At 38.5% G+C, this 11,809-nt stretch overlaps 2 protein-coding genes across 2 annotated transcripts in view; one reads left to right on the top strand and one right to left on the bottom strand.

The window, feature by feature from the left end:
- snx17 (sorting nexin 17) overlaps positions 1–10,190 on the bottom strand; it is a 26,379-nt gene extending 16,189 nt beyond the window's left edge. Inside the window, exons 1-2 of the mRNA XM_014019481.1 lie at positions 9,422–10,190; positions 3,134–3,208 (exon numbers count right to left, since the gene is read on the bottom strand). Of these exons, the coding sequence (XP_013874935.1) occupies positions 3,134–3,208; positions 9,422–9,481 (135 nt within the window). The 5' untranslated portion in view covers positions 9,482–10,190. The remainder of the gene's footprint in view (positions 1–3,133; positions 3,209–9,421) is intronic.
- Positions 10,191–10,669: 479 nt separating this feature from the next.
- Positions 10,670–11,809, top strand: part of atraid (all-trans retinoic acid-induced differentiation factor) — a 4,037-nt gene continuing 2,897 nt past the window's right edge. Inside the window, exons 1-3 of the mRNA XM_014019482.1 lie at positions 10,670–10,791; positions 10,922–11,055; positions 11,343–11,411. Of these exons, the coding sequence (XP_013874936.1) occupies positions 10,699–10,791; positions 10,922–11,055; positions 11,343–11,411 (296 nt within the window). The 5' untranslated portion in view covers positions 10,670–10,698. The remainder of the gene's footprint in view (positions 10,792–10,921; positions 11,056–11,342; positions 11,412–11,809) is intronic.

Genomic DNA, 11,809 nt, shown 5'->3' with positions numbered 1-11,809 from the left:
AATACATACAAAGCAGAACACAGCTAAATGTATCAAAAGTATGTCTATGTAATATTAGAATTTTCTGAGACCATGAATTTTGGTTTTTCATTTTTTTTCCCTGTAAGAAGTTTTTATAAATCGCAATATATCGCGATATGTCGCCTTGCTTATAGTATCGCAATATATCGGGATATATCGCCTTGCTTATAGTATCGCAATATATCGGGATATATCGTATCGTGACCCCTCTGTCATGATATGTAGCGTATCGCCAAATTTTTGCCAATACACAGCCCTACTATATGAAAATACTTAGGATGCCCTAAAGACGACAGCAATGTGGACTGCTGAGGCATCTAACATGATCGCAGCTCCAGGTAAAGTTTATGCTATCTTGAAATGAACGAGCTAACGTTAGCATCAGATTGTGAAACGTGTTGCTGTAGCTTAATGCACTGGTCACAGCTTGTCTGCAAAACTGTTTGAGTTGTTGGATTGTGTATTTAATAAGTTTTAAGTGAAAGACAATAAAACTAAATGTCTCCTTTAGCCGAGCAGCTCGTTAGCTGAATGTGCGTTTCATAAACACGCATTCATAATTGTGATTTCTTGTATATTATCTTAACGTCAAATACCCTTTTGAAATTTAAAACACAATAAAAACTCCCAATGTGATAAATTACTTCAATAAAAAAACTTGTCATGCATTATACACTGATTTGTCTTAACTAATATTAGATGTAAACTTTATCAGGATGACCTAATTGCTTTAGGTGTTAACAAATCATAAATACAGATGCACACAGGTAAATAAAATTTCAGCATAAAACCTCTGAGATCTAAAAACAGCTTCCAAAGATAATTAAAGTTGAATATGATCATAGAAAATTTATTTTCTTTTTTTGTTTTTAATTACAAATTTCAAAACAAATTTTTTAGAGCTGTAATCATAATACCGACCTACCACGAAACCGTGATATTTGTGCCCAAGGTTATCATACCATCATAATTTCATACCATCCCACACCTAATCTAGCTGTTGCTTTTGAGCAGTGAGAATATTAAACGAAATCTGGAGTCGCAGCTAAATGTGGCTTGAATCTAAGCTGCGTGTCGCTTCAGGCAAAAGCTGTACATCTCACTCATCATCGGGACTTCACAGGCCCACCCCCAACCCCCACCATGCATATGAAAACAAACAGGTCCTACACATGCTCAGCTCAAAGAGGCAGCATTGGTTGAACATATGACTACTCTCGTGATTTATTCAGACTCCCCCTAAAACTGACAGCGATGTGAGCTCCTGCAGCAGATCATGTTCAGGTTTTTATTTACTTTTATTTTATTTTTGCAAGCTCAGAATCAAACAGAGGCGAGGCTTAGCTGCAGATATTTATTTTCATCAAAACCTAGACAAACAATTATTAATCACGATTTCTCTACAGCAACTGAGCAGCGTGCACGTGCCCAGACTTTAGTGTTTTGGGGGTCATGCGTGCACAACAGGAAGCCCTTTGGGGTTCATTCTTAAAAACCTCCCAGTGTGGTCTCTTCCTGTTGCCAGGCAACTGAAACTGTCAGACTGGATAACACAGACTGGAGGATAAAGATAGCAAAGTTTAGCTCTTGCAGTGCAAATAGAAGACTGGGTATGTTGGAGGTGGCAAAGATTTGATCCATCTGCATTCGTCGACTAAATTAATAAGAGTTAGTTCTGAGTAGGCCTGTCACGATAACAAATTTTGCTGGGCGATTAATTGTCTCACAAATTATTGCGATAAGCGATAACATTGCCTGGTGACCATTTTACAACTAATAATTATAAAAGCGTAATATGTAAGTGTAATAAATCAATAAACTTTAATTTTTAAAGAATGTTTAACAAAGTGGACTCTCAGTCTCTAACAAAAAATGCACTTGAATAAAAAAAAAACAAAGAACAACAAAATGTAAATTAAACACCACACACAACTAAGACAGTAAATAAACAATATTAAAGAGCAGCATCTCTTTAGAGATGAAGCAAACTACACAGCCTGGTGAGGACCCACTGTTTCTTATGGGGACATAAGCCCAGTTCACATCCTATGTAAAGTTTAGGCTAGGTTTAGGGTCAAATGGTAATAGAAAATACTGGTAAATGAATGAAAGTCAATGCAAAGTCCTCATGAGGATAGAAGAACAAATATGTCTGTGTGTGTGTGTGAGGAGGGGACAGTCAGTGAGGAGACAAGCAGAGTGCTGCGGGGGAGGAAATCAGACAGTTCAGAGTTTTCCTCATGAGTTTCTGGGACAGCTACAGGCTTTTTTTGGGTGTTTTGTTAAAACACAGATGGTGCGTTTAAGTTTCCTGTTATTTTTGGGAGCTACAGCTAAAGTCTTGACGAGTTTGTCGTGGGTCTGGGGGAGTTTCAGCTCCCACCCCTTCTCCTCCTTTCTCTGTGTCTCCCCGCAGCGAAATTCAGGCTGTAGTGCTCCGACACTGCAGCAGCCGCGTTCTGCTTTGAAACGTTTCTTTAGTTTGTTATTGCTACGAGCTCTCACGCTAGCGCGAGAGTTCACTCTTCCTGACACTAAGAAAACAGGAGGGGAGGAGTCAGCTGAGCTCCTGTGTAGCGGAGCACAGAGAGGGAGACGAAGTAAACCAACAAGCAGGAAAATGAAATTTATCGTCCTCATTTTTTTTTACCGACCTCAAAAAAATTTATTGTGCAATTAATTGATTTATTGACTATCGCGACAGGCATAGTTCTGAGGAAGCAAGGCTGTAGGAAACAACATAATCTCACAAAACTAACAGCCTTGTAACTGCTCTATTAAAAAATCTGGGTTTGACTAAAGCCTCACAGACATTTTCCAAAAACCATTTCTTTTCCAGATTAAGTTCTTTTTCCCCCCAGCAGGTGAAGTGCAACGAAGGCCAAGAACATTCCTTCCACCCCCTCCACAATTCACTCCAGTTTAGCAGAAATAGTTTTCAGGGAAAGGAAAAATAAAGTCTCATGGCTGAGTTTTAAACTGATGCGAGCAACGGAGAATGGACCTTACAACACAAAGAGGCATGAAAGGTCACGATGTGCGAGCGTGGTGGCATTACGTCGCAGTGCCCTGACAAAGCAGCGGGTGTTTTATGATGAAGCTGAATCCTCACCTGTTCATGGAGGCCAAGGAGCTGTCTGTAGCGTACCCGACAGTGCAGCACACCGTTGACGTGGATGTTGTAGGCCTGCAGTTAAGAGGAAGCAGAAACAAAGCTTTAATAAATAACACAAAACGATAGACCTGATAATGATCTTTGCTCGAGCCTCCTGCTTCATGACCGGACCAAAATGTGACTGTCGACAACCAGGCAGAGAAGATGAGACGTAGGAGGGAAACAGTGACACAGACGGTGGTACAGTAAAAGAAAAAAAGTCAATAAATAGTTTATTTGTTGCAGAAAGAAAGTAATTTCAGGTTACCTAATCAAAAAGCAGCACTTGAACATAATACTGGTATAATTGTTGAAAATACTGTAATTTAAAATTTGGGTCATTCCACCCATAAATTGATTCGGAAATTATTGCAAATGCGATATAATTAAACTAATATGATACCTCACACCCCCTCTTATGAAGCTTACAGAAATTTATGAAATGCATGCAAGGAAAAAAGTTTCGGACTGAACTGGACTGGAGATTGGCTAAAACAACACCACACCACACCACACCACAGCAGCTGCTGAAGCTGTGATTTCACTACCCACCATGATCCAATTTGTAGCACCTTATTTTTTTATGTCTTCCTCTGGCCTCATAATATCACCTGCATGCTGCTTATCAAGCTTATGAAATTTATGTAGTGTTAAAAAAAAAAAAAAAAAAAAAAAAACTCTCGGCAAACCCAAGTTTTGGCACGGTGCCCTGAGTGCATCCTGAGCTGAAAGAAGGTGTTGGAAAACCAAAGACGAAAAAAAATAAAATAAAATAAATAAAATAAAAGGAAAGGAAAACTGAAGACGCTCCACTAGCTAAAGTCCTCATGCTAGAGGTTACAAGACCATGCACCTGGTAAATACCTGACACGACTTCACTTCGTCCTACTCTAAGGATTAGAAAAACAGGAAACAAGCAGGCAAATAAAAATGATCAACCTCCTTTTTTTATTGACCTCATTTTATCTTGCATTTAATTGAGTTATTGCCCATTATAACAGGCCTTAATAGTTTGCATCTGGCATTCTTCTTTAAGTCCTGTATTTTCCAAACATTAATGTTTTTTTTGTTTAAATAGTGAACAAGGTGCCATGTATCATAGTAGAGAAGTAAAACCCCAAATATTCGTGCTTCACATCTCAAATATGATTCACCTCATGTTATCCAACCACTGCGTTTTCTCACTACTTGTTTTTGCTGCGTCAGCTGGATGAGTGAAGCGTTAACCCAACCCATGTTCGACCAGGACAAAAGAAACAAAACAGGAAACAAACTTTTCTCAATGAAACCAGTTCCTTCTTGCATTATGCTGACATTAACAAACACAGAGACATAGTCACACATGGAAAATGTTACTTTTTTCTCCTCCTGAGACACTTTATTTTTACAGGATCTGTCCTTAAATACTTTTTTTTCCACAAAACCACATCATGGAAAAAAACCTAACAAGTCTACTTGTGTTCATTTAAGTCTGCTGCCAAAAAAAAGGCTGACTTATTTCTCATGTTAGGTGCTTTATTTTGTTAAAGAGAAATATGAAAAGATGTAGAAAAAACTAACACCTTTAGTTACGTACATCCCATTTAATTACTAACTACAAGGCAAGTGAAGGAAACTTCCCCTTTGGATAACAACTTACTAACCTCTCCCTTTCCGTCTGTCTTAATTATTAGTTTTAGTTTAAAGAAACCGGAATTAAAACAGAACTGATACAAACTTTTTAGTAAAAACGCACCATGGTTAAAAAAAAAAAAAGCATTTCTGCAAAACAAACAAAGGCCAATCCTTCAAACTGGATAAATAAGCAATTTGAAACAAAGCCAACAAATACATTAAAACACAAATATGTGAGCAATGTCTAGGCAGGAAGGAACACTGAATATTTGATGAAACAAAACAGAGGAAAGAAAAAAAGGGAATTTTCTGAATTACAAGCAAGTCAGAAAAGACTACATGTGTTTTCTTACACAGATATGTCTACTGTTCTGCAGCCTAACCTGATTTTTTTTTTATTTGTATAAAAACCACAACCTCTAGGCTTGGGTTTCATCAATGACACAACGATCATTCAGTTTTGGACAAGATGAAGCTCCAACTGGGACCACCATGTCAATAAAACGTCCCAGGAGGGATCAAAACGTCACATTTTTTATCTATCTGCAAAAGAAACATTAACGTAAAAGGTGTTTTTTTCTGTCATGTTGCCCCATGTGTAGAGTTTTCTATGAAGCTCTTTTAAAAAAAGAAAAAAAAAACATGATTTCTAAGGAAAAAAAGCTATGGAGTTTTTTTAAATCTAGGTTGCTATTCGGTGGCAGCTACTACTTGCACACTGCTGAATTCTTCCGCTGTAGGCAAAACTAACATACACAAGCTATTCACAAGTCACGACCTGTAGCTGACTCTAGTTAAATAAGTCACCGTTCACATAATGATCTTTTCTTTAACCCACTCACAAATACAGCTGAACTTCCTATAAAAAGTTGTGTGGAAAAAAAAAAAAGGCCAGGGCGCAAGTCCACTAGAAACCAGGAAGTGTGAACAAAATTGGCCGCTGTTTGCACAGGAATACCAACTTACAAAAAAAAAGGCAGCTTGTTATTCTATGAAACCCAGTGCCAACTCCACAGATCTGCTGCAACTGGGTCCAAGGTATACAGCCCCCATCTCTTAGGGTTATAATCAAGCAAAGTCCTTTCCTGCAGGCTGGTCACAGGAAGGTCACAATGACAGTGGCAGGACAGTCAGCTGAGAGAGGGAAAAAAAACTGCTGAAGTTTGCACAGCAATGCAAGCGAGTAAAATACTTAGCAAAAAATGACAACCGAAGCTCTCAATTTAGAAAAATGTGTTTGGAGAAAGAAAAACAAAGGATATGAAATTAAATCCAGTTTCTAAATTGCTGCATTTGTGAACATTTTTAGGCTTCTTACATATATGAACAAACTCAGTCCAGGATTTTTATTTCTTCTTCTATTTTTGGAGCACATGGAGTCAAGAGGGAAAACAGTTCTTTCACAGGTGTGAGGCACAGCCATAAGGCAGATAAACACTGCAGCTGCCTTTTTAAAGTGTTTAAAACACATTCAGTTCAAATTGTATCCAATCAAACCTCTAGCTCAAATTCAAAGTAATTATCTAAATGCAACAGGTGCGGTCCTTTTATGTGTCACAAATAAAGAAAGAGACTTCATATATTCAACTTATTAATAAGATAACTGCTGCAGGAGGGTTTTGTCGAACAAATTCACCAAGTACACTTCCAGTGCTGAATCTCCTGTACAAGTTTACAAGACAAAAAGTGTGGAATTATTTCATGGAAACGTAGAAAAAGTGAGCAACGAGCACTGATGTGGTGCTGTTTTTTTGATTAAAAAGCCCGCAGACCTCTGCAGCTTTTGTCTGATGACAAATCAACTCGTCCAGAAATAGCTGATAGATTGGAAACTTTTGGCGAGAAGAGGTCATGCTGGTGCCAGTGGGTGAAGCAGGGCTGGGCAAAATGGTATGGTGCGTAATCAATCGTCAGTAATACTGTCAATAATTAATATTTGCCACCTTGCAGTTACTACTGTGTGTGCGCGACACATCATTACTATCAGGTGTGCATGTGAGCCCAATGGTGGAAGGGGGTGTGGAGCAGTTAACCCTGCAAACGTGTTTAAACGCCTGAAACACCAACCCAAACCGGAGAATGAGGAAAGACAGAAATGTAGACCAACAACACAATATTAACTTCTAGGGGTGCAACAATACATGTACCTGTATCGAACCATACAATACAGTGCTTTAGGTTCAATACACACTTGTATCGAACAATACAGATTGTTAAAATTTATTTTATCAGCTTGTCTTCTGAAGATGCTCCATGTTGAAGGATCAGTAGGGGTGTAAGAAAATATCGATACACTGAAATATCGCGATATTTCATTTCCCGATACTGTATCGATATTCTAGAGCCCTGTATTGATTTTTTTATTAAGGTTTAAAATGTCAACTTTCCTGTCAGCCATTCATTTTTATGTTGTAGTTCAGCCTCTGACCACTAGTTGGCAGCAGTGAGCCAATCATTTGGCTCCTCTACCTCTTGAGCGCCAGAGAGTAAGTGTAGCATTAGCATTGTAAATAAACATTAGCTTTTCTTCTTTTTTCAGTAAGAGGTTTTTATTTAAAAGAATTTTTGGACAAAAAAAATCGCAATATATCATAATATACTGCCTTGCTTACAGTATCGCAATATATCGGGATATATCGTATCATGACCCCTCTGTTATGATATGTATCGTATCGCCAAATTCTTGCCAATACACAGCCCTAAGGATCAGTGGATCTGTGTTCAACTAATCCACCTAGGCTGCATCGTCGAGCGCAGGTCCACTGAGAAACTTGCTGTTTCAGCGACATTTCATTAAAAAACTGTACTTTTGAGGTTAAACAAATGTTCATAATTAATTTAAATAAATTACAAGTTAAAATTTTATATCAAAAAAAATGTTGAACTGTGACACTAAAGTATTGAACCGAACCGAATCGTGCATTTTCTGTATCATTGCACCCCTATTAACTACATGCAAGTGCACTTGTCATCTATTAATGGTCATATTAATGTTATATTGGACACATTTTTTTGCCAATATCGTCCAGCCTTAGTGTGAAGTGTTGAAAAGTTAGGCTGCTTTGAACAAATTAAAAAAGGAACAAAACGGTTTTAAAAAAAGAAGAACAGAGACTGATGTAAGACACATAAAACTGCTGCTCTTGATTTGTCATCAGAGATACTTGGCTTGTTTTATCTACACTTAAAACAAAAAGTAAGGAAATTAGAGTTTGGTAGATTGTTTTTCAGTTGTAACAATGCTTCTTGCCAATAAATCTTATACAGTTAGAAAGCCTGTTTATTTCCCTTTTAAATGGTGTCACATTTGTAAGGAACATGTGTTTGTGGGATGAGCAGTAGTGCTGAGGATGTGGGTTGCGCACACAAAAAAAATTACGAAATCTTCTCTGCCATTGCCAAACAGCTTATGTTAGTGCTGGGCGGTATACCGTTTTGTACCGAGAACCGGTTTTTATTTTTGTTATGAAATGACTTTTCTGAATACCGGTGTAAATAGCCTGAACACGTGCGGAACGTTTTGTTGCGGCCGCCAATGAACTGTTTCCCTGGGGACACGTTTCCTCGCAGCACCGCTAAGCGCATTAGCATGCTAACGTTATTGTTTGAACAACTGGCGGCGGGTGGTGTGTTTCAGCCGCTTATATGGTCTGAAGTATAAAAAAAATCCCATTTTCACCATCGCTGGATGTGTAAACAACTCTTCAGTGACGTGCACGGTTAGATTTAACGCGCTACGTTATAATGGAGACGTTATTGCATGGAGACGCTAGTGTGCTTCCATTGTGAAAAGCCCAGGGGAAGTAGTTTTGTAGTGTAGCTGAGTTGACTGGTGAGCAAGGCGAGTCGTCCTTTTAAGTTTTATTAACACACAACGATAGACCAGATGATTTCTTTCTCAACCCTTCACGATCGGACCTAAATTCATGATTACTGTCTACAACCAGGCAAAGAAGAAAAGACGTACAAGAGGAGGGGAACAGTGATACAGAGGTACAGTAAAAGAAAAAAGTCAATAAGCAAAGTTTGTACATTTTATTATCAGCTGAGCTGTGAGGAAAAAAAAATACTGTCAAATACCGTGAAAACGGTGTAATTGTTGAAAAAAACGTGATATAAAATTTGGGTCATACCGCCCAGCTCTAGCTTATGTTACTGTTGCTACTGACAATACCAACAAAAAATGTCATTATTTTTTGTGTTAAGTGTATTTTTCAGGAAACTAAGTCCAAAAGCTGTTTTTCAAAAAGCTTACTTAAACTATAAAGGCAAAAAAACACGCTCAATCTAATAATTTAGGCTTAAACGTTGAAAACAAAAGAAACTCTGTAGTGTATAATGAGATCAATCAGAAGCAGGGTCAGATTAAGTGGTTTTGACAGTAACAATTACTTCACATGTCTAACTAAAAAGTAACCTTTAATCCTGCACTTCAAGTTACTTGTCTTATCCTAAAACATTTATGTATTTGATGTGTCTCGATGGATAAAGCAGATTTAGCTGACAGTAATTCACCATGAAATATACAACAGTGCACTGAAACTCTGGCATTGACGATAGCTGCGGCCAGCTTAAGTAAGCATTAACACAGCAAGCGAAGCAGGCAAAACCAAAACATATAATTATGCTTACCACATAGGTTGAGCCGTTTTCCTCCGAACACACTTCCGTTTCGGGTATGGAGAAATGCATTTTAGCTCGAAGCGCAGCCTCCAGTCAGTCGATACGGTCCTTGAACGCCTCCAGAGCCCCTGGCTGCGATGGGGAGCGAGAGAGGCACCACCGTGAAAAAAGTCCACTGCGGTGACGACCCCGCGGTGCCTGCGGAGGAGGAGGAGGAGGCTCTCTGACACGGTTCCTCCTCTGCTCTGGGAGTCTGGAAGATGATGGTGCCACTAGAGGCGGCTACGGAGCGGAGAGCTGTTCATGAATGCACCAAACTTCTCCCACGTCAGTGTTAAACTTTTCTCCCTGCTGTTCCCGCAGCAGCCATGTTGCAAGTGTTAAGCAATAACACCAGCGTGTCAGCGTTAAACGTGTGTCCTTTTCATCACAAAACGTTACGTGTGGGAAAAAACTTACAAACCCGCCTACTGTTCAGAACAGTTTGAGACGGTTCAGCACATTTAGCCAGATGAAGTTCCTGGATAAAAAAGGTGCAGCTGGCTCCTGCAATCCCCAGCGTCGCAAAACTAGCTGTTCGCTGATAAACCTCTACGAAACGTGTGACACAAGCACGTGCTAATTGTTGTTTTTTTATATATAGTTCATAATTCGCTGAATAAAAGTCTGTATGGCGAAGAAGGTTACACACAATAGTAACGCTGGCTTAAAATAAAGAGAAATGTCACCGCAATCCAAAAGTTCCGCTTTCTTTTGGCGTACTGTGGACCAGCAAGACGAAGCAATGCTACAATCCTTCTGGGCTAAACCATTTCTGCTGGATAGGGGGTTCCAACTCCTGCTGCTGCAAATTATGCTAGTCTACACACGAGAATTGTGACATAATCGACATTAAACTTATATCTATTTACGACACAAAAGGATATATTCATAAATACTTTACCAAAATGACTCTCTGCTTTATTTTCACAGAATACTGCCGAATGAATCACTCCCTTTTTTTGGTATAACCCAAAGTGACTGTGAATGCGCAGTCAGAATTTATTACAGCAAAAAATACAGTTGTTTATGAAACTAATATATTCATTTCGATAAAAGTAATTGGTTTAAGTAATAGTTTTTGGCGTAAATGCTTTAATAATTTAAACTACAAATAACTACAGCCAGATAGTGTGGGAAAAAAATCTCCTAATTTGGCTGTATGCGTAATCACAGCGCAAAATGAACCAACTTCCTGTCACGTGATCTGTACAGCATCAACAACATATGACTTGAATCGATGAAAAATGAAAGCTGTGTGCAGCTGGAAAGAACATGTAGCTTTTATTTTAATGTTTATTATAGGTTGTAACACAAGTAACAGCCTGACAGGGCAGCAGGTAAGACTGATCAGTTCTAACAGCACGTCAGATACCGACAAGGCAGGTTGTGTTGGCTCAGGCGGTGCCTAGGGGGTGATCGGTGTTTATTTGTGTGTTTGTTTATCACCGTCGTTGCTTCTAACCGCAGGTATGTTCGCTTTGTGGTGGGTCAGTATTAAACAGAACCGCTGTGGGCCAGTTTTGCTCTGGGTTCGCCGGATTGATAGACGGACGATGCTGCTTGAAGAATGACAGCTCAGGAGACCATGAACGCATCATCGGGTTAGGGTTTAGTTGTTTTTTATAAAAAAAAAAAAACTTCTTAAAATCTGTTTGTTAAAAGTGCCACGTCAGTGTATAAAATTATACCCCTAACTAGGTGTGTGTTTATCATAAATAAAAAATTACATTTAAGTTATAAATAAGTTATTTATTTTTGTGAAGTCTTAAAACAGCCTGTTGTAATCATTGTAATTTAAAATAAGAATTCTTTGACAATTTTGGAAATGATTGATTTGCATATTGCAATTTGTTTTTCTAAGTTTAATCCTTTTTTTTTTTTAAATCAGGTTGGATTTATCAAATTGTTCACTGACTCACGTGGAAAATCTTCAGGAAGCATCAGAAGTCATAATGATGTAAGTTCTGTAGGAGACCTCTGCCTTACAAAGTCATTACTAGAAACCAGAAGTTTTGAAAGGTTTCTAATTTTAGCACACTATCATTTTCATTTCTTCGCCTACAGGAAAAATACAGCTCTAATGCAAAATCACCTCACTCGTACTTAAAGAGTAACTTACCCCAAAATTAACTTTTTTTAGCTGATAAACTAAATGTCTAGAATGTGTCTAAAATGTTATATAGTACTGTTTCTGTGCTAATTTTGATGTTTTTGTGCGTATTTGTTCAAATCTTTAACATTTGGTCTAAAAACGTCTTTTTGCTGCTCATATGGGTAGAGCAGTGGTACTGCAGGCTAATTTGCATATTGGTTAACGGCTCTCCTCTGTGACGTGCTTCTGCACAGTTTCTTCAC

Source organism: Austrofundulus limnaeus, unplaced genomic scaffold (genome assembly GCF_001266775.1).
Source record: "Austrofundulus limnaeus strain Quisiro unplaced genomic scaffold, Austrofundulus_limnaeus-1.0 Scaffold222, whole genome shotgun sequence".
In the NCBI taxonomy this organism is placed as follows: domain Eukaryota; kingdom Metazoa; phylum Chordata; class Actinopteri; order Cyprinodontiformes; family Rivulidae; genus Austrofundulus; species Austrofundulus limnaeus.
The sequence above is the reverse complement of the archived record's forward strand: the minus strand, read 5'-3'. Positions and strand labels throughout refer to the sequence as shown.